At 37.7% G+C, this 27,551-nt stretch overlaps 1 protein-coding gene across 1 annotated transcript in view; it reads left to right on the plus strand.

The window, feature by feature from the left end:
• TNS3 (tensin 3) overlaps nucleotides 1-27,551 on the plus strand; it is a 425,395-nt gene that overhangs the window by 123,559 nt on the left and 274,285 nt on the right. Inside the window, 1 exon segment of the mRNA XM_020977772.2 lies at nucleotides 2,739-2,776. Coding sequence (XP_020833431.1) covers nucleotides 2,739-2,776 — 38 coding nt within the window.

Here is a 27,551-nt window from a genome sequence, read left to right on the forward strand (position 1 = left end):
TCTATTTTAGAGGACAATGGGAACCTTGTTTTGACCCCATTACCTGAGCAGACTCTGATCTCATCCTTAGGAGGATTTTAAAAATCAATTTCATTATATTTTAATACCTTAAACCAGAAGTTCTTAACCTGGGGGTCTATGAAGTTTTAGAAAAACTTATTTTGATAACTTTTTTTTCATCAAAATACCAGATATTTTAAAATAATATTTTTTTCAATTATCAAGCTTTTTTTTTTTTCCCTTTTCAACTCCATCCTATACTCTGGGCTGAGTTGTTAATAAATAGGCATAGTCAAGTAAGCAAATTCCCATATGGGCTATATGCAAAAATGTGTCTCATTCTGCCATTTAGTTAGGAGGCAGCTCTAGCATTCTTCCCCATAACTCCTCTGGAATTACAGTTGATTATTTATGTTGATCAGAATTCTTCTGCCTTTCAAAATTGTTTGTTTTTTTACAATGTTGAATATTTTTGCAATTCAGTTAGACAACTATTTCAATATAATTGGTTTCCTCTGTAACATCATGTATTTTATGCATTTAAAAACATTATTCTAGGGAGTGCACAGAGTTCACCAGACTGCCAAAGGGGTCCATGACTCACACAAATGTTAAGAACTCATGCTTTAAAGCTAATTTGCCACTACGAGAAAACTTTGAGAGAGACCTTGTGGTTTAAGACATAGTTCATTTTCAAATATTGATTGAAGTAGGTGTTTGGGAAACAGAGTAAGAAATAAATTAACTTTTATAGTTCATGCTTTTGGAGTTTACATATGACATTTGGAATAATATATGGGAAACCTTGGACGGAGAGGTTCCTTCTGCCATTAGACTCTGTCTAAAAACCTTATCCTAGCAAACTGTCTTGCTCCTCAAGACTTTTGTCTGAGTAGTACTGGTACATCTGGATCCTGTATGCATTCGTCTGAGTTGGAGGCTTTGGGGGTTCAAAGTTGGTGCATTTGTATCTTATAATCAGAATGATTTGTTACTTGGAGGTCAGCCTGTGAGGTAGTTCTAAAGTCCTTGCTGAATGAAGTATGATTTCATGCCTTAGGTTTTAAGAGCCTTATGTTCACTCAAGTAAAACAGATAGACCTGTCTCTGTGTTCCCAGACTTTTGGCACATGGCTTATTTTTGGGACTTTTCTTGTGCATAGATGGCTCTTGGGGGAGAGGATGCCATTTAAATAAATAAACTTCTCTTTTAGGGCCACATACTACCCATATACACTCTTGCTTTCCTGCCTAATGGCAGCTCTTCCAGTTCCATGGCAAATTTCAGAATCAGGCATAATAGAAGCTAAAATAATTTTATGGTTGGCTAGTCTTTATGCTTCATTCAGCACATGCATCAGAGTGCCCTAGGGGTGCAGGAAGAATTCCGGAGTTCACTCCTACACAATGAATATCATTGACCAAATGGATAAATAAGTCATTGTAGATTTTTACCTTCCTTTTATATATATCAGGTATAGTTCTTACTCAAAATAGGTTCCAAGCCGTATAGATTTGTGATCTGTGTAGGATAGAGTCCCCACTCCTGCCACCCCCCCACCCCCAGCCCACCATTTCCACAGCAAGATTCTTTTGATCGGCTAACCATTTAACATAGTTACTTCTGGGGGTGTGCACTCACTAGATGAAAAATAAATATTTTTCCTGGTTGATGTTATTCTATGACCAACAACATGAATAATCCCATTTAAAATGAGAAGGCACATGAGGTCCTGAGTATGGAGGAAATTAGAAAAGTCAGTTTAAAATTCAGGATACAAGGAAAACTTGAAGTAACTAACTGCCTGAGTTACAACATTGATTGATCTTGTGTGTGTAGGAGATGGTGAAATTCTCTCTGTCATCCTTCAGTCTTGAAGTCTTTGAATACCCAGTTGTTTCCTATAGAGAAAAAAAAAAGCAACTAGTGGTCAGAGAGTGATTATGGAGATCCTATTGTGGCTGAGGGAGAATGCTTTTAGTTCCTTATTATGACACAGCTGCATCCTCCTGGGGAGAAGTCCTGTGAAATCTGCATTGCTTCCAGTTTTAAATCGTCATTGTTAGGACCTTCAAGCCGACGCATGACCTGCTCAGTTTAGACAATTGGCCCAAGTTGAAGGTTTTGCCTGTAGGAATTTAGACATGTATTTATTTTGACAGTTGATTCTTATGTTGTCCGGAAATGGATGAAGTAAGTAAATCAGACGTACAACTTTCATTGGAGCTCAAAGCATGGAGTTACTGCTTTTCAAAATCCTGGTATTTTGAAACATTTCTGATCTTCAGGCAAGTGTCCTGAAATGCCTAAGTATATCCTTATGCTTGTTACTGCACCAGGACAATTGAATTTTTCCTTGCATGCTTGGATTTGGCTTCCAAAGTAAGGAGCGCTTTAAGAAAACCAATCTCTTTGTAACTGAACTCCAGGGGGAAAAAAAAACCTTTCACCTGAGTCATCATAACTTTACTCCGTCTAGCAGTTGGTAACTGCTATCAAATTTTAACTTGGTATGCACTCATTCTTGCTGTCCACCAACTTTCTTTTGCAATTTTGGATTACATCATAAATGAATAATCTCCCTAGTTATCAGGGAAAGTTCCAGCTCTGCCCTCCAAAGTGCCTAACTGTCCTGTAATAGGAACTTTTTCAAGGATTGGGAGGACTTGTTGGATAAAATAATCATTGCTAGCCAAGCAACTCGGCAATTGTATTTTGTTTTTTTTTTTTTTCCCAGTGTGCAAGTATTCCTGCCACAAGAAATGTGAAACAAAGGTAAGTACTGCATTTTTCTGTTTCAGGGGTATATTATGGTAGTAAGTTAGATTTTGTTGAATGAAATGTATAGAACTAACTTATTTTAAAAGAATGCTTCTTTGGAAAGTAACTAGTATCAGGATATAATAGATATGTTTATATGTACAGATGTATTTTTAACTTACATTTTACTTAAGCATTTGTTTTCTCTCTCTCTCATCTTCCCCACTCCAAAAATTTTTTTTAGAGGAAAAAAACAACAAAACCCTTGTAACAAAATATACATACTCCAGCAAAACCTAATTCCTTTGTTTTGGCCCTATCTAAAAATATGTGTCTCCTTCTATATCTTGAGTCCCTCACCTCTCTCTCAGGAGGTAGGTATCATCTTTCATTATCAGTCTCCTGGAATCGCGATCAGTTATCACACTGATCAACGTTCTCTCTTTTGAAGGTGTTTGTCTTTACATTGCTGTGTTTATTGTAAAAAATTGTTCTGGTTTTCACTTTACTCCATATCATATTATGTAGCTTATTTGTTTATGTCAGTGAGTATCATCTCTTTTCTTTACTTATAATAAAGTATAGAGCTATACAACTAACATAGGACATAAACATTTTAAATTCTGACTTGGGACAAGGTCTTTTGGCTAGTGATGGTGTTGATGGAATCAGGAGACATATAGCTAATTACATTTATATATCACCTTCAGATTTACAAGGTGCTCTATAGAATGTCCTGAACTGATTAGGTCTGTAATCTCAGAATTGTCTTCTATGATCTGAATGCTGCTTGGCTTTCCATAACATTTCTTTCTTCCAGCGTTGGCCTCTATTGTCAGTTTACAACTCATTCTTAGTACTTGGAAAATTCTAGTGATTTCTCATATGCATTTGAAACACGTTTTCTGTTAAGGTAAAGGATGAGAAAACTTAGATCAGTGCCTTTATTGGGGGGATGTAAATGATTTTCATCAAACAAAGAAGAATGAAGGTCTGGCATTTGAATCACTTGCTGAATTAAGCCATTATAACAAAATATTTTTTCCCGATTCATTCATTTAATAAACATTTATGAACTGCATGTGATGTGCCAGGCACTGGGGATACAAAAGATAAAGCATAAGTAGTACATCCTCTGAGATAGCTTATTTTCTATTGGGGTGGGGATCCGTGGTGATGAACAACAACATGTACATGGAACATATACAGAGTAAATACCAAGTGACTGCTGGGGAGAGGAGGGTGGTGCCAACTGTGTAGCATGAGTATTGCAGTGCCTTTTGTCAGGGGTGACACACAACTCAAGCCCTAAAGTCAGGGATTCTTCAAGACAGAGGTGAGGATGAAGTATATTCCAAGCATGGGGGGCTCCTACTGTAAAGATGTAGAGACCAGGGGTAGAATGGTATAAATAGGAAATAGCAAGTAGTATAATTGGGTTGGAATGTAGAGTTCATGAAGGAGAGTGAGGTTCAGTAAGTTTAGATCCAGATAATGAAAGGATAGCCAGCCAGAGGCATTTATATTTTATCCTGCTGGCAGTAGGGAGCCACTGCAGTGTTTTGGGTAAGAGAGTGGTATAGTCAGACCTGTGCTTTACAAATATCAGTTATTGGCCATGTGGTGAATGGATTGGATCTGGAAGAAATTGGAGTCATTGAGATAAATTAGTTGACTGCTCTAGCAATCAAGGCAAGAGGTGATGAGGGCCTGAACTATGATGGTGGCCATGTGAATAGGAGAGATGGATGCAAGAAATATTGGGGAGGAAGACGTGGCACATGATTAGTTATGAGGGGTCAGGAAAAGGGAGGAGATGAGGATGACTTTCAGGTGGTAAACTGAGTGACTGAAAGGATGGAACTCAGCAGAAATAAGGATGTGAGGAAGAGAGGAACTCGTGTGTGTGTGTGTGTGTGTGTGTGTGTGTGTGTGTGTGTGTGTGTGTGAGAGAGAGAGAGAGAGAGAGAGAGAGAGAGAGAGAGAGAGAGAGAGAGAGAGAGAGAGAGAGAGAGAGAGAGAGAGAGAGAGAAGATAATTAGCTTTATTTTGGACAGGTTGAGTTTGAGCTCTCTCCAAGGCATGTATTCAGAGATATCCAATAGACATGGTTTAGGGGTTAGATTTCAGGAGACAGACAAGGCCTGGGAGTGCTTTGCATTGAGATGATAGTTGAACACACAGTGCTAATGAGATTATTAAGAGATAGTGAACAGAAAAGAGGGCCCAGGACAGACAGAGCTTTGAGGATTGACTGACAAGACAGGAAGGAGGAGAACCAGGAGAGAACAATTTCACAGAAATCCAGGGAGGGAAAGAGTGATCTTGGAGGAGAGGATGGTCACCAATATCAGATGCTACAGAGAGATCAGGAAGGATTGGGACTGCTGGATTTGGCAATTAAGAGGTCATTGGTAATCTTGGAAAAAGCAGTTTCACTTGAGTTATGAGGTTGTAAACCAGTTTGCCAGGAGTTGAGATGTGATCCTGGTGAATATAGATATCTTTTCTGAGTTTTAAGGTATTGTTGTTGTTTTTTGGCTAGGCAGTGGGGTTAAGTGACTTACCCAGAGTCACATAGCTAGTAAGTGTTATGTGTCTGAGGCCACATTTGAACTTGGGTCCTCCTGAATCCGGGGCTGGGGCTCTATCTACTGTGCCACCTAGCTGCCTCTCTGAGTTTTAATGTGAAAGGAAGTTTAGTGGTCCCAGGAAGAGAGAAGACTTTAGCTTGAAGAGATAGAAGATCCGATGAAGGCGTTGTTGTTGGGTTTCTTTTTTAAAATAGATTGGGGGACATATGGGCATGTTTGTAAGCAATAAAGAAAGAGCTGGTGGATAAGGAGTTAAAAACTAGGTAGAAAGAGAAAATGATAAATGGAGTAAGGAGGAACCTTTTTGGATGCTGAGAAGTAAATGATAAAGGAATTGTGTGGGAGGTTGATAAATCATTCTTATTAAGGCTAAAAACGGTCTCATTTGAGGAACTTTTTTTTATTAACTTGGTACTTTTTTGGATTATGTAGTATTATAGTAAAACTCTGGTTTTTTGTGATTAAAAAGGCAACTGGAATCCAATTATATAGAATTAAGACACTGGAAAGCCATTTGGTGAAGTAAATGTCAAAGCCATGAGACTTTGCTAGTTTTCTTCTAGCCTACCACAAATGCGTAGGGGTTCTTGGATTGCAAAATTCAGCTATATAAACCTTGAAAGAAATTCTTTAATCTTGAGTTTCAAGTTAACTAAGGAGACCATGGACACCTAGGGCACCTAATGGGCCCAACATTCCCAGAGATGGTCTTAAGCATGTTTTTTTTGGTTTGTTTGTTTGGTTTTGGGTTACCACCTTTTTATAGATAAGTACGGACACCAAGGCTAATTAAAAGGGCTCAGGTAATTAACAGCAATAATAATAACTGAAAAGTTATATAGTGCTTAAAGTTTCAAAGCATATTAACTTTTTTGGACCAGACCTGTGATTTAATTGGTAATTGATAATTGACAGTGAAGAAAGTCCCTGAACCTATGCAGTTTATGGTCTGCTTTGCAGCAGTTTTTATTCAGAAAGGAAAAAAAAATCCAAAACCTTTTACCTATAAATCACTGAGGAAAAAAATCCTGTTTATTTTATTTAATGAACAGCTTCCTTTATCTAGAGAGAATTATTCTGAGAATAATAAGGTAACTGGCTTAATATAGAATACAGTCAAGTGGCTGTTGAATATCTCAGTCATATATTTCTATCAGATGCTCCTAAGACAAGCAGTAGAAACAGCTTCTATTCCTGCACTGGAATTCATCCTCTTTTAGTGCTTAAGTGGAACATATAGGGATTTATATTTTATTTTTAGTTGATAATAATTAGTATTAGCAAAAAATAATGAGGATAAAAAGGCAGCAAGCATGGTGTAGTAGCTAGAGTTAACCATGGAATCCAGAAAAATGGGTTTACTTCTTATCTCTGCTACATACTGGCCTTGTGACCCTGGTCAAGTCACTTAACCTCTAAGTGCCTCAGGCAACTTTCTGAGAATTTAAGGTATAAAGAAATTGCTTATCCACTTTGGTAGAAGACAAGATGTTCCTCAGTAGAGCCCTTCACATTGATGAAATCACCTGAGGTTTGAAAAAATAATAATAATTGACTTTTAAAAAAAATATTAATAATTGACTTTTTAAAAAAATAGAGCTATGGTTTGGTATAGTGGAAAGAACGCTAGCTCTGATGTCAGAGGGCCTGAGTTCCAGGGCTGATTCTGATGCTTACTATCTCTTCAACCTTGGGCAGGTTTCATGACCTACCTTAGCCTCAGCTTTTTGGGATTGCACCAGATTGATGGCTTTGAGGTCCTTATCAGCTATAAATCATTAATCCTATGAACTACATGTAAAGTGCATTACATTAATTGTCAAATTTGAACCTCTAGTTAGGCCATGTGGGAAAAGGTACTATGGTGGGGAGGGGTAGCTCTAGAGTCTCCACTTAACTGGATGTATAAATGAGGAGAGAGCCCTGAGGTCAACCTGCTGTTCAGTGTTGGAACCTGGATTCAAATCAAGGTCTACGATTGTCCAGCTCAGTCCTTCTTTCCCTGCTATCTCGTAATCTTCAGAAAAATGAATCCCTCATTCGGGGCGCACTTCATAGACAACGCTAAGTGGTTGTTACCCTAGATTGTTGAAGTGAAGCCTGTGTGAGAAGTGGCAGAATCTGTATTAATGGATTTTAGCCTGGGAGGAAGATTGAAATATATAATTTCTATGCTAGGAGAGGGAGGAAGAGCACAGTAAGGCAGAAAAACTTTGGCCTTATTTCTTTGTGCCGAGATGATTCTCCACTCTGAATGGTTATTGTTTCTAAGACCACAAAGCAGCAGTTCTTCCGTTCTCTCCCTTTGGAGATCTCTCTGCTGTTCCTTTACCTGGGCTAACAAGTTCTAGGGGACCCAGACAAGATTGCTGTTACTCAGGACACAGGGTCAAGAACACAGAAGTCATAAATAAATCCTGATAGATTCATCATTTATTAATTTATCCATTCACCTACTCTTTCCACATATCTTTATTGATCTCCTTATGTACCAGGAAGGCACCGTTCTAGATTCATTACTGGTTAATATATTCCAGTGTCAGCATTTTAATCTCAAGTTTCTAGTCAGTCGTAGGAAATTAAATAACATCCTGCATTGGGCAGGAAATTGCTAGAAGAATCAGGATGAAAACTATCTTCGTAACACCTGACTCTGGTGTTAGATTCTGTACTCCTTCTTAAGCATGATGACTCAATTTCTTTTGCCCTTGGAAATCACTCAAGTTCATTCATCAGCAAAGAGGAAAAAGGAAAAACGGAACGAAGAATAATAAAAATATTCACAAACATCCCATATCAGGGCAGATTATGATGAATAGACAAAAGGGAAGTCTAGTTCTATTGCTTACTCTTAAATGCCAGATGTGAGAGGAACAGCCTGTAATTCTAGTCTCCTTTAGAATACTTTGGTTTCCTGCAATGTTTTTGGGAAATAATGGCGTAGATAATTGTGTAAACAGATGACTGTCTGATATAGACTTCATGCCACTTTCACGCCTAACTGGGGCTAATCCCATTGTAAAAGGTATTTATTTAGTCAAGGGGTTATGATTATGAAACTTTTCTGTAATCAATGAGAAATTAATTAGACATCACAATCACTTCATTTAGAATAAGTAGAATAAGACATTTATGACCTTAACCCAAGGGATGACTACCCAGAACCCTTACAGCAGGTATGTACTACTGCCCCAATTTCTTCATAATCTACAGAAATGATTGTGTCAATCTTCCTCCTTCCCCTAGTCTTGCTCCTTAAAAATTTATAGGATATTGCTTTTTGGATAAGATATAAACTGCCTAACCTCATGTTTAAGGCCCTTCATCATTTGGTTCCAACTGACTTTTCTACTTTTATTTCACTGTTTTGTCTACATGTACTTATTTTGAATTCAAATCCAGCTGCAGACACTTATGAGCTGTGTGACCCTGGACAAGTCACCTAACCCTGTTTGCCTCCATTCCTTATTTGTAAAATGAGCTGGAAAAGGAAATGGCAAACCACTCCAGTATCTTTGCTAAGAAATCCCCAAATGGGGTCTTGGAGGGTCAGCCATGACTGAAATGACACCGCCACCACCACCACCACCACCACCACCACCATAACAATACACTTGTTCCAGCCAGAGAACGGTTAGCTTTTCCCAGAAGCTGTCGCTTATCCTTTGAAAGTGCTGCCTTCTCATTTCTAATTTTTAGATGAAGAGCTTATAAATTACAGGAATCTCTACCCAAGTGGCTCATCACTCTTTTAAAGCTGGTATTCCAAACCTAGCCTTTTGTGTGCACTGCTTGTGAGTAGTACAGTGACAAAAGAAAGGATCTGTGAAAGATTATAGAATTAGAGCAAAAGTAACTTAGGGGCAGGTAGGTGGTACCAAGGATGAAGCCCTGGACTGAGAGGAAGATATGCATTTAAATCCAGCCTCAGATACTTTCTTGCCATTTGACCTTGGGCAAGCCACTTAACCTTTTTCACCCTTAATTTCCTCATCTGTAAAATGGGGGTAATAATAAACCTACCTCCTAGGTGGTTGTGAGAATCCAAGCACTTAGCATAGTACCTGGCACCTAGTAAGTGCTTTACGAATATTTGTTATCATCATTGTTATTATTATAACAACAACGATAATTATTATTGTTAGCTTACCTTCCTTTAGTAGTGTCAGGCTTTCTCATTATGAGTATGAGAAATCTGTCTCAGATATGAATACACTTGTATTTATGATTTGAATCTATTTTAAAAGCTTATGGGGAGAATGAGGTGGACAAAATAGGTGTGGCCAGGACACTTACAGAATTCCTCCCAAGTTGTTTTAAATTAAATCCGGTGCTTGTGATTCCCCACCTCAGTTGTAAGGCAAATAAATATTTGCTTAATTGCCTTTGGGACTAGTTACATGCACTGGTTTTTATATATGTATGTATATATGTGTCCTTCAGAGACTCAGGCCCACCTGGATCTTTCCCTTCTCTTTCATAGCTCTCCCTTTGTTTCTCTTTTTCCTTTTAGTTTCTCCTCTTTCTGTCTGTTGGTTATCGCACTTGTGCTGTTGATGCTTTACAGACCATTGAATAGTTGACTGGGCTAAGCATCCTGTCTCCTTGATGCTCTTTTTTAATATGGGTTCTCAGAAGATTGCGTGTGTCCTTTTTTCTCTTCTGAACTTCTGAGTGTGACTGAGCTCAAAGATTGCCATGGTCCAAATCACTCTCAGTGCTGAGAGAAACATTTTACCCTCTGAATGGCAAATTTCAGAATTGTAGTCAATTCTCAACCCCTTATGACACTCCAGTGATATCTGCAACTGTTCATTTATTTAACTTACTATCTATTTACATATAGAATGGGAAGCAAAGAAATCATTGCTTTGGTTTTTATCATTCACTGCAGTTTTCAAACAGTGAATTAAAAATAAAGAGAGAAGAAAATAGTTAAAGGAGTCCCCCATTATTTTGTGGGACAATTTGCCTGGGTTTTTTAATGCCAGCTGGCCTTCTCTCTTGTTCTATGACCTTGGGTAAATTACTGATCTCAGCTGGACCATGGTTTCCTTGTGTGTGCTGGGGAAACTCCTTTCCTGTTGTCTGGAGATGGTTTTGTTTCCTTTAGTTTCTGCTGACCAGTAGTCAGATTCAGCATTTTATTGCTATTCATTATTAATTATTATATAAGGCTCCCCATGATCCTCCTCTGGCCTTCTTGTCTAACCTTATTTCGTAGTACTATGCAAATTAGACTTCTAAATGTTGCCCAGATTCTGACAATCTCCTACCTCCAGATAGTCACATAGGCCATCTTTGCCTGAGATAAACTTAATCCTCATCTTTGTTCTTTAAATAATTCAAAGCCAGCTTAGGTACCTCTTCCTTCCTTCAAGATGATTTGCCTGATTTGTCTACCTGCTAATCATCTCTCCCTCTTCTGATTCCTAGAGCACTTTGCCTGGATTACCTTTGCCTTGCTGACATTTCCCCCTCTATCACATTTATTCCTGTAAATGTTTGTCTGAAATAGTGAGCATGTCTTCTCCCTGCTATTAAATTATAAGTTTCTCCAGGAGAGAGACTGTCATTGTTTATCTTTGTGGCCCTTTCATCCAGCATAGGCCTCTGCATACGTAAAACACTGTATAAGCATTTATTAAATTGAATTGAATCTGGAAAATGAGGGGGCATCTACCATTGCCTCATCTGTCAGCCAGGGCCTATATAATTTCTAAGGTTCCTAGCAGTTCTAGGTGTTTGATGCTTATGCTGTCCCTTTCTCCCTCTCCCTCCCAAATCAAGACCTAGTCACTATGTACTCTTGTATCTTTGCTTTATTTTCCTTATGATTTTTCCGCATTTAGTATTTGCTAGTCAGGGTAACAAAAGCCATTTAACAGATTTCACCCAATGACATTTACACAGCTGCAGCCATTTCCTGAATTGGTCACTCCTACCAACAGATACAGATGACTCAAATGCTGCTCAGATGAAGAGAAGCAAAGATATCACTTTGACGCTTGTTGTCCATGCTGGTGGCCCTTTGCCAAACTTTTAAGAATCTCTCTTAACAGCTGACTTCAAGTTTCTACTCTGTTGTCCCTTTATAGAAGAAATACAAGTTTTGCTATGGAATGACCATAGAATTTAATGCACAGAATACAGGACACCGTAATGAATCAGATTGTGAGTGGTGTGGTCCCATGTGGAGCATTCCAAAGTCACATTAGATTTTTGGCTGAATTGAATTGAATTGAATGGAGCTGATGTTTGTCAAATGGCTCTCCCATGGAAGTCATTGTGTTAGGGACTAAGTCCTGTTGGGCAAACACCAGCGGCTTGCTTATTTGATTTTCCTGTGACTCCTTTTAGTAGGCCAGAAGCTCAGAATGCCTCAACAGTGTGAGGCAGCCAAAAAAAAAAAAAGCAAAGCTAATGCAAACTTAGATTGCAATAAAAATTCAACGTAGCATGGCTAGAACAAAGAAGATGACTGTATTCTGCTGTGGTCGTACCACCTTTAGAATATCATGTTTAGTCATGGGTGATCAATTTTAGGAAGAGTATTGGCAGACTTGACAGTGTATCTGAAGGAAGGCAGCTAGGTTGATGGGTTTTATAGCATCATGTCAAACTTAAGTTTTATAAAGTACTTTCCTCTCTGCAGTCTTGTGAAGTTGAAGTGCAGGTGTTGTTACACTGAGGATCAGTGAAGTACCTAGGACTGGTTAACTGGGAGAAAGTAAGTTTCACTTCAGTGCCTTTGAGAACCCACTGCCCTTCCCTCCAGGTGGAGGCCTGTTGATGTCTCACACAGTTTTCAAAGTTGATTTTAAAGGCATCTCCTCCGTGAAATCTTCTCTAATTCCCCCAGCTGGAAATAATTTCTCCCTTATCTGATTTCATTTGATCTTACAGCTTTCTGCATTCCTCTTCAACAGTTAAGGGATCTCAGGACTTAGGGTTGGAGGGGGCTTTGAGGTCCTAGTAAAAGGCTCATGGCTCTAGAGCTGAAAGGGGAACTTGGATAGCATCTAGTGCCACCCCCCTCATTTTGGCAGAGGAGGAAACTGAGGCCAAGAGATGTGAAGTGACTTGTCTAAATGTCATACTAAGGACTATGGCTCAAGATATAATATTCTTATGACTACAGCTACCTCCAGTACTATATGTATTAAAGGAGATTTACTCTCCAGCTGAATAACAATAACACGTAGTACTTACTACGTGCCAAGTATTATGCTAAGTGCTTTATAATTATTATCTTGTTTGATCCTTACAACAGCTCTGGGAAGTATTATTATCCTTATTTTATAAGTAAAGAAACTAAGATGGAGAGAGGTTAGGTGACTTGCCCAAGGTCACACAGCTACGATCTGAATCTGACTGAACTTCCTGACTTCAGGCCCAGTACTCTATCCACTGTACTCTTTGATGAATGAGCCTCTGATAATTTTGCCCTACACTATAGAGAAGGGGGCTAGATTAGTGAAATAGAATGGAAGATTCATTTAAAAACACTGCCACCTATGACATGTCCGTATTTTTGATAAAGAAGCAATGGGCTGGGGCAGCTAGGTGGCGCAGTGGATAGAGCACCGGCCCTGAAGTCAGGAGGACCTGAGTTCAAATCCAGCCTCAGACCAAACACTTGACACGTACTAGCTGTGTGACCTTGGGCAAGTCACTTAACCCCAATTGCCTCACTAAAAAATAAAAAATAAAATAAAAATAAGAAGCAATGGGCAGTGGCTGTGGAATGCTCCTTATGCTGTCAGAAATAGGTTGTGTTTATTTATATTGCACAACCCCTTTTCTTATGAGGGACAGCTCTTTGGTGGGAGGGGGAAGGGGATTATTTGGAAGTGTAGTGTTGTGCTAATTAAAAGTAAATAAATAATAAATAAATTAAAGTGCAACTCTAAATCCAGGTTCTCGCTGATCTTAGGCTCTTACCCACTAGAGTATAAGCTCCTAGAAAACAGAGGCTATGTCTTATTTGCCTCTATTGCCCTCCTGCCTCATGTAGTACCTTTCCATTAGTATGTACTGAATAAACCTTTGTTGAATTGAATCTGATTTTTTTAAAAGCATCTAGAAATTTCACCAGGTTAGAATGTGACCCATAAACTTCCCCGAGGGCAGTTACCGAGAATGGTTCCTTAAGAGCAATGATAACAGAGCAGGAAGGGGTATGTCGCCTCCCAAAGGGACTCCTATGAATGACAACTCACGTTTCCTTATTTCAGTCTTTTATGTTGTATATGTTGTAGTAATTCTAAACAAAAATCCCTTAGGATCATAATTTAGGACAAGTCAGTAACTTCTAATCATATGTATGATGTTATTAATATGTTACTAAATGGGGGAGGAGAGAGAAAGAGAGAAGAGAGAGAGAGGAGAGTTTGTTCCTGTAGGTTATTTCTATTGTATTTACTATATTAGAAGTTAAAACTAATAAAATATGAAAATATTCATTTATTAATTCATTAAAATAACAATTATAAACTCATTTCATGTTATTATAAATGACACATTTCTATGAAAAGAACTTCCTCCATCTCTAGGTACCCCCCCTTCAAAAAAAACCAAAAACCCTGTCAAAAAGTTTTGATGTGAAGAAAGTCTTTTGTGGTCCTTAAAGCTTTATATAAATATGAGTCATTATTAATAATAAAAGGAAGGCAGAAAAATTTCCCAACTATGAAGAGACAATTAGAAAAATATTGCTCTGTAGCATCCAAAGATAAAAATCAGCAGTAATAGCTTGTACAGTCTGCAGATTGAATTCAGTAACAGCTCACCTCATCCAAAGAAGACTTAGTTGTATGTTAAGTGATAAAACATTAGGGATAGATTGGTTGAGTCACAAATTTAAAATGTCTAAGATCTGAGGACAGGACCCTCCTCCCCACCCCATCAGATTCTTGGTGTATTAGCTGTGTGAATACCAATCACAAGTAGGAAGTGGATTTTCATAAACATCAGGCTGTAAAAGTTTTAAGTAAAGATGTGTACATTGCTTTGCCCTGTTTCAGCCTTGTACAGATAGGGCAAAGGGGTGTTAGTGGAAATAAGATACCCCTGAATTGAGAACAGATGTCAGGAAACACTTTTTCATGAAGAGAATAACAAATATGTGAAATGTTCTTCCAGACAAGTTAAACAAAAAACAGTGTGTGGTTCAACCAGCCCCAGAAAGCAAACCAATACAATTACGGGGAAGTGAAATGTTGAGAAGAATGAGCTCGGATTGGCTCAAGACCCTGTTCTCAAGATACTTTCTATGTTCTGAGTGTTGTTCGTAGTATATATAAGTCTAAAGTGACTAAAACTCAAGCTGATGATTCTTTATAAAATGTTGGGCTTTTTAAAAATCACATCTTTATCTTCCAGCCCCCCAGATCCTTTAAAAAATGTGAAATAGCCTCCTGGCCAAAGAGAGTTTATGAATATTCATGAGCATAGATGTACCCAAAAATAGCCCTTATAGATCTGGAGGGCTCCCCAAGAGAGGAGAATACTGAGAGTAAAATAACAAAGTACTTTTTGTGGTTGGTGGACTGAAGGGGAGCCTCTTTGCCAAATTTTTCTCAGCAGTCCCAAATGTTAACATTGACCACTGCCAATATGAAATCATAGATTGTTCATGAAGTAAAGTTTTTTTTTTAACATTGTTTAATGTATATTTATGTGAAGATTTAATGTAGTTTTCAGGCTTTTAGCTATAGTAAATTATGTTCTTCAGTTTTGCATTTATTTAAATATCCCTTATTCTGATTAACATTTAAAAATATTCTCTTCTCTTTTGCTAGATAAGGGCTTTCTTGTGATTGTTTAATATATTCTTCTAAGATATTTGCATCAAAAAAACCTTACTTTTAAAACTGTCACTGAGAATAGTCTTTGGTTTCAGTAATATGAATCCTATTTAATTGGCCCAATTAATGCTTCATTACCTCAGTCTATAGATGTCTAACTAGAAAGTAGTTCCATATGGCTAATTGCTTCCCTAGAGACAAAGTAAGCACCAATCTATGGTATGTCTATAATTCTGTCTTGGTTATATTGGAAGTTACAAAGCTTTAAGCTTGATGAAAAGAAAAACTTCCTAAAATTAGAATTTTCCAAAGTAACATGGACCACCTTAGGAGACCGTGAATTCTGTTATTGGAGGGCTTTAAGCAAAGTCTGGGTGGCTTTGTTGTGTATGCAGCAGAGAGCATTTTTATTCATCAGTTTCATCAAGTGTTAATTAAGTGTCTACTACATGCCAGGCACTATGCTTTGTGCTAGGGATACCAAGACACTAACACATTTGTCTGTCTCTGCCATGAGGGAGCTTTCATTTAAATTGCAGGAAACAACTTGTACATAGAAAATGAAATGTAACCTAATTTCTGAGAGAGGGCCACTAGCTGTCAGTGAAACCAGGTCAAACCAGGTGGTACTTGAACTGACCTTTGATGGCACTTCTAGGGATTCTGAGAGGCTGAGGTGGAAGAGAAGTGCTCTCTAGGCACGGGGCACAGAGATAGAAGGTGGATTGTTATATAGGAATAGCAAGCAAGTCAGTTTGACTAGAAAGAGGAGTGGATACAGGAAAATAATGGACAATTTTCATGGAAAGGTAAATTGGAACCAGATTGTGGTGGGCTTTCAAAACCAAATGCAGGAGTTTATATTTTATCCTCAAGGCAAAAGGGAACCATTGGAATACCTTAAATTCCAGTGGTATAGAATATAGATTGGCAAAGGAAGAGATTGGACCAATTAGGATGCTGTAATAGATAAAGGCTTGTGTGTGTGTGTGTGTGTGTGTGTGTGTGTGTATGTATTCTCCAGCCAAGGACTCCTTTTCAGAACAATGTTTTTAAATGAATAAAATGAAAACATAAAATTACAAAGGAAGACAATCAACAGTTATCAAAGTATTAAAAAAATCCAAAGTTGTATTATAGTAACATATATGGTGGTGAGTCTAATAACTACAGTAATTTTGAAGTAGTGATGAGTCTAAATGTTATTTTGAGATATCTGCAACAGCTGTAACGTGATATGAAAGTATCTGTGATTTCTTTTGGTGACAGAATTGCAGGAATTGCTAATACTACTGTGACTCAGTGACTGCATTCATAAATAAATTGGATGGCAAATTTCAACTAGAGGTTAGTGAAAATAAAAGTAAAAACTTTTCCCATCCAAGTTCTCAGATCCCCTGATATCCATTCACAAAGTCTGTGGTGCTTAGGTTAAGAGCCCCTAGTCTCAATGACTTCTGAGGTTCTTTCTGTCTTTGAGATTCTGTACTATTAGAATCACTATTATCTCTCTTCTGCCTTTCAACTTAAATCTCTCCTTTGCCATTGACTTCTTGACCTCCATCCAGGACCATGTTTAGGTCCTTGGTAGGTTAGAAAAGTAATCTCTTGACCCCGCTGTGTCTTTGGGTTATCATTCTAATTTCTCTCCATCAATACATCTCTTTAAACAGAGCCATATGTAGTTCATTGTAAGCTCAGCTCATTTTAGCATAGGAGATGTCAATATGAGTAATGAGTGTGACAGGAAAGAAAGTCCAGAAGTTTGGAATTGGCTGGCGATAATTATGCTCCAAGAGGGTAATTGTAGGCCTGGGTAAAAAGTAGCCCCTACAAATCTACTCACTCTGGTGAGTGTACTTTCTCATTTCCTCAGAGAAGTAGTGCTCCATGAACAACAGTTCTGAATCATTTCTAAGATTAGACTAGAGCTCTTTGATAATGACAGTATTTGAAATTTATGTAGCATTTTAGTTTTTGAAAAGCACTTTCCATACATTATTTCAGTTTGGTCCTCATGACAAGTCTGGAGGGAGGGTAGGTGGTATAGGTGTTATTATCCTTATTGTGTAGATGAAAAACCTGAGATTTGGAGTGGTTTTATGTGATTTACCCAAGTCGCCCAAGGCAAGGGATTGAAGTTGTCCAGGCATAATAGATGTCTATCATCTGTGGATAATCAGAATTCAAACTCAGGTCCTAACTCCAAGTCCCATGTTGCGCCAAACAAGGACTATTTTCATTTTTGTTTTCATAACCTCAGGGCCTAGCATGATGAACACATAGTAGTTTCTTAATAAATGTTTGTTGAATTGAATTGAATATCTAATATTTACACTCTGGGTAATGGGTTAGGTATGATTTCCTAAGCCCACTCAGATCCTCTGGACCCAAAGACCATATTTTAGCTTATCCTATTTCCCTTTCTCTACCTATACCTTCAAAATCTCTCTACTTTTATCTCATTTAATGGTTTAGAACAGTTCTACTTCTTTGCTGTTACTAGGTTCCACCTCTTCTTTTACCTCATGTGAATTTAATGTGGCACACTATGGTTTTCTAGTTTGAGAGTCAACCTGGGTATTAATCTTTTTATTTTTTTTGGTTTGTTTTCTTAGGAAAATAAAATTCTTTGAGGAGATGTCACTTCTCTCTTTGGGTCCTTTGACTCATAGAGATAAGCCAGAGACCTGTCCTTCTTCAGCAATGTGAGGATTGGCTTGTGATAATAAACAGTACCAGATTCTGCTAGCTAATGGGTATCTGAGGTTGCTTTGTGAGAGTTGTAGACCCTCAACTAGGGAAATAATAGCTGGATAGAGGACAAATTAGTTGACATTGCCCTTTAAATGTTGGACTTTTTGAAGGAAGATGACTCTGTACTTCAAGTTTCTGATGCTTAGTTTTTAAAAACTAAATTTTAACTGACAATATACTCATTGCCTCTATTACCTCACCAACTATTCATTCCTTAACTCAGTGAAGTTTGAATTCTACTCCCACAACTTTGCTGAAACTACTCTCTTCAAGACCTCTAATGACCCCCAAACTGCTAATTCCAGTGACTTTTCCCAGTCATCATTTTTTCAGTTGATCAGAATCATTTGGCAATGTCGAACATCCCTTCTTTCTTGAAAGTCCCTTCTGGGTTTCATGATTCTTAACTTACCCTCTACCTATCCTGTTTATTTCCTCTGTTTCCATTTCCTATCCCTTAAATTTGAATACAACATGGGCCTTTAGTCTAAATGTATGTTGCTATGTATCTTCACTTTTATGGCCTTATCATCACCCACATATCAAAATGGAAAGTTTTTTTTTCTTCTAGATTCCCTCTAGATCTCCTCAATATTGGTTGGTTAGTTTTTAGCGCTAAATCCCCAGACAAGAAACCTGATAGTCATTACTGACTTTTTTTCTTATGCCCTCTTCTCCATCACAGATAATGTTCCCTCTCCCTCAAAAAAATTGTAAGTAGTATATAAAGTCTTTGATAGAGGGAAACAGAGGCCTGAAATAGCAAGACCAAGTAGGAGGCTACAGTTACTGAAAAGTTCCTGTAATAGAGGGGTAGCAGTGGGAAAGGAAAGGACAAGATAGATACAGAAGAGCTCATGAGGAAAGAATTGATTGTGGGAGGTGAAAGAAAAGAGAAGTCAGTGATGACTTCCAAGATTTCCAGTCAGGGCAGACTATATTACTGTTGACAGAATTGTGTGTCTTTGAGTTTGGCCTTCTTTTCATTTATTGAGTAGAAAACTAAGGCCTAGAAAGACAAAATGACTTTGGCAAGGTGACATGGCAGAGGTGTTAGTAGAAGAAATCCAGAAAGGTAAGAGTAGAGTTCAGAGAGGAGTGAAGACATGGTTGGCCTGGTCACTTTCCTTAAAATGGGGTGGTAGGAGGAACCAGCCAATCAGAGGAAAGGGCCACTGTGCGGGGAGGGAGACAGTGTGAGATGTCCTCATAATAATCCTTTAAGGTAGATTTTATGGGTATTATCCCCATTTTACAGAATATGGGGCTGAGGTTTATAGACTTTAGGTGTGATGTCCATGGCCACATCATTAGCATATTTCAGAGGAGTTGTAGCCACAGCTTTCATAATATTTAATGCTCTTTCCGTAGCACCACTATCCTGTAAGATAGAAGCTCAGTTACTGCAAGTATTTACATATTTTTCTCATTAAAATGTTTGGGGATGATGATGATAAGGTATCAGTTGAGTAGTAAATATTAATATCTATCCCAGTTGTTCTCGATCTTAGCTCAGAGAACATTAATCAAATCAATACTACCATTCCTAGTAAGGAAATGGCAGTGAATTGTCCTGTTACTCATCACCACTCTTCTGTCTGCCTTGTTCCTAACACTCCTGGCCACCCCTCTCCCCAACCCCAGATGTTATCTTTTCTTATTGCGATGTAATATGCGTGAGGACCAAGTCTGTCTTGCCTGCTTGCATGTATTTCCTCACTGCTTAGCACAGTGCCTAGCATAAAGTAAGCAGTTAATAAACTATTTTTTATTCATTCGTTCATATCTCCTTTATAGCATTTTTTAGTAGTATGACTAAAATGATGTTTGGTTGAATGTCTGCGTCATCAGCTTCTCCACCTTTATTATATGTTATCTGTTAAGTAAAACTGAAATCTTAACTGGATTAGTTTCTACTCATAGAAATATCTAGGACATCTTGTCTTTACTTCCATCTGAAATAGCTGACAGACTTTGCCTGAAATTTAAATATTTCAGAACTGTTTTTGAATTCTTTGCCATTTATGTTCAAGGGTGTCAGTTCTTGCCTTTGGCCATGGTGTGTGTGTGTGTGTGTGTGTGTGTGTGTGTGTGTGTGTGTGTGTGTGTGTATACATATTAACTTGGATTCCTATGAGACTAGTTGGTTCCAATAGAGTTGTGACCTCTTACAGAAATAAGAAATTGTTGCATTGTACTTGGTAAAGGAACAAGCATTTATTAAGCTCCTACCATGTGCCAGGCATTGTGCTAAGTGCTTTTCAAATATTATCACATTTGATCCTCACAACAACGTTGGGAGGTAGAGGAAACTGAGGCAGAGGTTAAGTGACTTGCCCAGAGTCACCTAGCTATTGAGTGTATGAGGTGGTATTTGAATTCATGTCTTCTTTACGCCAAGGCCGGCACTCTGTCCACTGTGCCATCGAGCTGCTCTGATCTACAAAAGTTAGTTGTCTTAGGATTATATAAAGGGATAGATTCAGTTAGTAGGGCCCATGAGTTCATTGATGTGGGGTGCACCTAGATGAAGACTCTCCCTCTACAGGTTGGCAACTTCTCTGCAAACTCTAGTCTTAGAGAGTTGTCTACTGTCCTGATAAATTACTTGCCCAGGGTAACTGAGCCAAGATGATTCAGAGACAAGACTTGAACCCAGGTAACTTCTCACCCCAGTGCTGGTTGTCTGTCCACTGCTAGTACAGATCATAATCCTTCTAGTACTCTTTATCCTGTGGGATTCTTGATTAGATTTCTTTGGAATTATACATAGAGGATCTATCCAACATGTTGGAGACCTTTCTTGGTCTCTTTTAATATGTAGGTCATACCAGTGGAACAGTTAGTTAGATTATAGACTGTTTTCATTCTTTGTATTTGTATTCCTAACACCTAGCCCAGTTCTAGGAAATAAATGTTTGTGGGATAGACTGAACTATTTTCTTTCATTTTCATTGCATGGCTAGACCACTTCCTTTTCAAGTCATACTCAAATAGATCTGTGATCTCATAGATATGTTAATTTTCTTCCCACAAAGACGAGTGAATCAGGGGTTTTGTTTTTCTTTGTCATTGGGACAGGAATTGAGGTGGCAGAGAGATAAATATATATCAAATATATTTTTGTTAATTGTTAAAAATTAATTACCAAAAAATTAATTAAAAATTGTAAACCAACAATGAAGATTACAACCCATCATTACTTGTAAACTCTTGCCCACCCATGTTCCCACTAGAGGTCCAACTAACGTGGAAAAGCCTTCTAGCCCTTTTCCTGGTACTGTGAAGGTTTCAGTGGAACATTCTGGTTGTCATCCCTTGATTTTGCAGTTTTCTTCTTGTCATACAATTCTTGGATGACATCTTTGACTCCTTCTCCAAAGTGCCTGTTGATTATATATTACTAAATGCTTGGTCCTATGGAGCACCTTTCTGTTGCTCTTTGTTCATCCTTACTTCCTTTGGAACTAAGTGAGATTAAGCTCCAGAGTTTAGTTGCCTAAGATGTCCTCCCTGAGGTCTCACGGGTATTGCATGATAAAACTGGGATTTGAGCTGAGACGATCCTTTGCCAGATCTAGTACTTTTCCTTTCCACTTGAATCTTCAATTAACAAAGAAACTAGGATTTATAAACTTATTGACTTTGCTCATGTAGCAAACTAGTAGAAAAGTGAAGACAGGATCTAGTTTTAATCCAGGTTCCCTCCACTACATCACATACCTGAGACTGGACTTTATACTATCCTGGAACTTTCTTATATACTAATAACAAAATACTACATTTTTGTGGTCTTCTGGTTGTTCTACATGCTTTATCTTCACAAATCATAATCCTTTTTTTTGCCTCCCTCCCCTTTTTTAAAGGCAGTTGGGGTTAAGTGACTTGCCCAGGGTTACACAGCTAGTAAGTGTCAAGTGTTTGGTCTGAGACTGAATTTGAACTCAGGTCCTCCTGGCTTCAGGGCTGGCGCCCTATCCACCTAGCTGTCCCATCCCCCTTTTTGTTTTCTGAACTGACCTAAATGGTCAAGTTAGGGCAGGCAGGAAAAACCTCTTTTTTTGTTGTTTTTGCATAGGCCTGGGAGAGATCATGTTCAGTGTCTATTTGCTAAACCTTTTAACATTCCAGAAAGAGTGACAAAAATTGTTTGGAAAAAATAAAAGGAACAAGAAGCTAATAGAAAAAGAATTGAAAAATGAATGATAAAATCATATATCCTACACTAAGAAAAAGCCTAAGATATATGTATCTTTTCTATTTCAGTGTGCCTAATTAGGGATTAAAAAAAAGAGACATGAAAATGAGAAAGTTTTGTGGATACTCATTTTTGCCAGATATTTCTGCTTTTATATAGATTACAATATGGTTTGTGATAATAAAAAACTGCCATTTTTTGAGAAGATGTGTTGATGAAAAATGATAGGCTTCTGGAAAAATAACTATGGCTTCCAACCAAATAATGTGTATACACTCTGGAAAGAATGCCTGATATTAAAATTAAATTTTCAGTTGCACACAGAGGAAGGCCATATGTACATTAGAATCCCATGTGTGGTGTCATCTCCAGATATAAAAGGTAAAGAAAACATAGGTATGAATTAGCATTGGTTTACTGAACATTGTTTAAAATAAAACATATTATTACTTCTTTCCAACACATGATCTCTGTCTGTGACCTCATCAGCTCCCATGAGTTCAGTGGTGATCTCTATGCAGATGGCTCTCCAACCCCCTATATATCTATTCCTATATCTTCCTCCTGAACTACTGTCCCACTTAGTCACCAGTTGCCTGCTGGACAGCTCCACTGTGAAGTCCTGTGTCATTCAAACAGCATATCAGAAGGAGCTCATTAACTTTCCCCCTAAGCTCATTGCTCCTTCAGATTTCCCTGTATATGAAGGATGCCACCGTTTTCCCGGTCATAGTCTCAGTCATCCTTGATTCTTTCCTCTCTCTAACACACACTGTATCCTAACCGCTTGCTAAATCTTAATGATTCTGTTTCTTTAGTGCCTGTGGTCTTTCTTAGGATATAGCCAATGCCCTTGTTCAGATCATCATCAGATCTCCCACTGCACAATTATAATAGTTGTGTCATTGGTCTCTTTCCTTCCATGCTTTGCCTACTCTAATCCATCTTCACTGTGGCTGCTAAATTAACATTCCCTAGACACCATTCTGTCCACATTTCCTTAACTTAAAAATCTTTAGTGACTGCCTTTTACTGCTATTATAAAATACAAACTCCTTTTGCCTTCTACATTCTGGCTCCCACCCACTTTTCTAGACTTTGATCACTTTTCTCCTTGAGCCCCATATTATTCCACAGCAAGACAGGCCTACTGCTTCTTTCCTGCACTTCACATTCCATCTCTCCTCTGAGGTTCCCACCAGTTTTAACTCTGTGATCCTATGGTCTCCGTGCCTTACACTAGGCTGTTCCTATGCCAGAATGCCTGCCCGTCTCACCATTGAAGACTTTTGAAGCTGTTTCGCTTTTATCTTTGTTATCTTTAAGGCTTTTCAGAGACTAAGAGCTTAATAAATGCTAGTGAAATTGTCAAAAATAATGGAAACTGGGAGAAAAGTGAGAGCAGGTGTAGTCCAGAAAGTAGATTGCTGTCCAGATGTGGCACAGACATCCTATCACTGAGTCAGACTTTTCTGAGTCACTGTCTGACTTACTGGATCACATTTTGAAAATATGTTGCTTTTATAAGTGATAAAACTGGCTTCCAAGCTAGGTCTTTTCAGTTAGTAATGCAATGCACTGAATTTTGATCCAGTAACAAGAATTTAACTTCACATTCACATAGCACTATAGACTTTACAAAGCATTTAGAGCCTTCTGAAATATATAATGCAAGTGCTATCCTTATCGATAGGAAATTGAGGGACAAACAAAGTGACTTAATACAGAACAGATCCAGGAATTGAATTTAGAGCTTTCTGCCACCTTGACATCTAGTGTCATGGTTATACAGCACTGACTTCCTAGGTCTCATTACAGCTGAATGCTTCAATGGCAGAGATCTTGTCTAATCTATATTTAAAAAATCCCTATAGTACCCTGTCCTATGCCATATGTTGTATGTTTAATATGAAGTTAATCTTGATTAGTAAATGTTAATTGGGGGTAATGAGTAAGTGTGCATCATGAGTAATTGTGAGTTGTAGTTATAATAATAACTTTATAATCAACCAGACAGATTTTTTATTTTTAGTAATCAATCAGTCAGTTAACATTTATTAAACATCTACTTACTATGACCTTAGGCCAGTCACTTAACTGCTATCGTCTTTAATTTCCTAATTTACAAATTAAGGAGGTTGGATTTGGGACCATAGATTTAGAACTTGAATATACCTTGGAGGCTATTGAGTCCAATTCTTTCATTTTACAGATATAGTACCTGAGGCCCAGAGATAAGTGACTTGCTGAGGGTCAAATAGTAGTAAGTGCCTGAAGCAGGATTTGAACTCGAGTCTTTCTGACTTCCAAGTCTAGTTCAGTCCAAGACTGAACAACAAAATATCTATGTTACATGTAGTAGTGTTTATATATACATATTCATTATATTGTATAATAGATAACATTACTATATTTATAGTAGACAACAATATCATATATAAATATAAAATATAAAAACCTCACCATATATGTAAATTATAATTCTGACTGATAACACATTCACATCCTAGGGTATGTAATTTTATAGTTTACGTTTCTAATTTCTAATATAATTTCTAACTTTTTAGCACATTCTTTTCAACATTCCAATAATGAAAACAAAAGTGGCCCCACCTAAGGGACTTGACATATTTTGACTCATGTGATGAATATATATCTCTTTTAGATTGACAGCCTCTTGCAGCATGTGGCCTTGGTGTTGTGTGATTTCCAAATGGACGCATTTCAGGAAGTGATGAGGCAAGAATACTGGAGTTGGTCTTACAAGAACTGAGATAAAGTCCCAATTCTGCCGTTTAACCTTGGATAAGACAAACAGATTACCTTTCTCAGCTTCAGTTTCCTTGTCTCTAAAATAAGCAAATCTTTCTCCAACATTCTGTGATCTCTGACAATTTAGTTTGTGGATTATTTGCAGGCTCATTTTTCTTATGTTTGGTAGTTGCTCTGTCACATGCTGACCTGCTATGGGAACAGTTTCTAAATCTAAAGCCTTTTGATTTAGCTGCTTAGTTGTAGTTCTAATAAAAATGTTAAGTTTGAAGCTGTGAAGTAAAATAGGATATGTAGATTTCAGCAGCTGGGTGGCCCTGTGGGTAGAGTACTGAACCTTGGAGTCAGGAAGATCTGAGTTTGGAGTCCTTTCACTGTCACTTAACAGCTTTGTGACCAAGGCTAAGTCAAGTAATTTCTCTCTGACTCAGTTGCCACATTTGTAAAATAGAGATCATAACACGTACTTCACTGGGTCTTTGTCAGGATCAAATGAGATAATATTTGTATAGTAGTTTGTAAACCTTAAAGCACTGTATAAGTATTAGTTATTACAAACTATTATGGATAGCCATGGAGTTGTTTAATTCTTGCTGTCCTGGTCCATTACCACAGGTATTGAGAGTTGATTATATTTTGGAAAATAACAGTAATTTTTGACAGCAAATAATTCATAAATTCACAAACTGTTACAGTTGGCAACAGCCTTCAAATGGGGCCTAAATACATGTATTCCTGGAATACTCTATGTGTTTACAATTTCTCTGGATTATTATTAACAGAAGTTCAGTTGAAGGCAGCAGTTTGATCTAGGTTCTAGGAGAATCTAATGGAAAGCTTAACCACTGACAGTGACCTTTGGATTCTATTCAGTGTTTCCAGAAGGAGAATGCTTAAGAGGTAATATTAGCTTACACTATCTGCAAAATGTTTTGCTTTCTGCTAGATTTAATGTCATTGTAATGAGCTGTTTGAAGAATGAGCCTCCTGATTGAATACAAACTGTATAGTCTAAGGTATAAAGACTTTAACTTGCTCTTTAAGACATAAAGCCTGCGTTGTTATTTTAAAAAGAAAACAAATCAAAATGTGTTTGATACTAAGGATATGTCTCACATGGTTACCAGCTTGCCTTCATGTTGAAAAAGCATTTGAAAATAGGATTTAAAGTTTACTAATAAATTTTAACTATATTCCCCTTTGTGGGAGGGAAGATAAATTAACTTTGCATGTGTAATATCCAAACTCTTCTCCTTTAAAAACCTTTCAATGTTTTGAATCCTTAGCATTATCTCATGGTTCCCTTCCCTCTGTTTGGTTTCACCTTGGAGCCAGGGCCCACTATCAATACCTTTGCTGTATTTTGATCTGAACTCGGCTTATCTTTGCAGAACTCAAGAGAGGACCTTGTTTACAGCCATCTGTTTGCTCATCTGCAAAGGCTGCATCATTGACTCCAGAGCCTCAAATCAGAGGCTTTTATTTTTGAAAGAAAGGGTGATTGTCAGCCCTCCTGTTTAAATGGGATGCAGGAAAGGGGAGCAGTGTTTTCGTTATTTCTAAGAACTAGCCTTTGTCACATTTACATTTCATCCTGAGATAAAAATGGGTTCAGATACTTGCTACAATTTAGAAATGGAGTTTAGAATTTCCAAGGAAGAGTTTTGGACCATGAAGACGATGAATTCTATCCATTCTAAAGTTGATTACTACAACTAGTAGTAATAGCTATCATTTACATAGTGCCTTAAGGCTTACAAAGTGCTTAAACAATATCTCATTTGAGCCTCATGTCAATCCTAGAAAGAAGGTGCTGTTATTATCTCCATTTCACAGAGGTGGAAACTGAGGCAGATAGCAGTTAAGTGATTTGCCCAGGATCATACAAAAATGTCTGAGGCTGGATTTGTACTTGAGTTTTCTTGAATCCAAGTCTAACACTTTTGTTAACTGCATCACCAAGCTTTACCCTTCCTTAGAATGTCTCAGAGTCTGTGCCACAACTGTTCTTAGGAAATATTTTTTACATGTTTTAAAGATGTACAAGTTGAAGCAAATCTTATTCCACGACTTGCCTAAGACTGCAAAGATTATAAAGGGAATTGATACAAAGGAAATTCTACAGTTAAACTGTGTGTTAGGAGTATCTAACTATGTCAATACTGGTACCTTGTATAATCATTAATAGTAAATGGCTTTGGCCGCTGTTGAATTATATTGTCAGGGTTTTTTGAGGGGAAGTGGGAAGTGGCTCATATCGGTGATTTCGTTACATGGAAAGAGCTGTTTCTACTTGTACACCCTCAGCAACTATAACTTAGATAAGTAAGTGACTAGCCCATGGTCCCAGAGGTATTATTTGTGGTAGGCATTGTTCAAATCCTTCCTTACTTTGTGATAAGCCCTTTCATTGCCTCTCAATGAGGTTGTTTTCATCGTTAAACCAATTTTAGTAGGGAAAGGTTATTTTTATTCTGATTTGTAACTCTTGATTTTAAATTTTCTAGGTTGGACATCTGCCTCTGTTAAAATGTCTCTTTAATGTTTGTTGAAAAAAAACAAAGAAGTTCATTTAGTTGTAGATAAGTCTATTTTTAATAGTCAATAGAGTCAATATCATATCTGTTCCACGACAACAACAAAATGTTATATCTTTAATC

This window comes from Phascolarctos cinereus, unplaced genomic scaffold (genome assembly GCF_003287225.1).
Source record: "Phascolarctos cinereus isolate Bilbo 61053 unplaced genomic scaffold, phaCin_HiC Scaffold_4;HRSCAF=312, whole genome shotgun sequence".
Taxonomy (NCBI): domain Eukaryota; kingdom Metazoa; phylum Chordata; class Mammalia; order Diprotodontia; family Phascolarctidae; genus Phascolarctos; species Phascolarctos cinereus.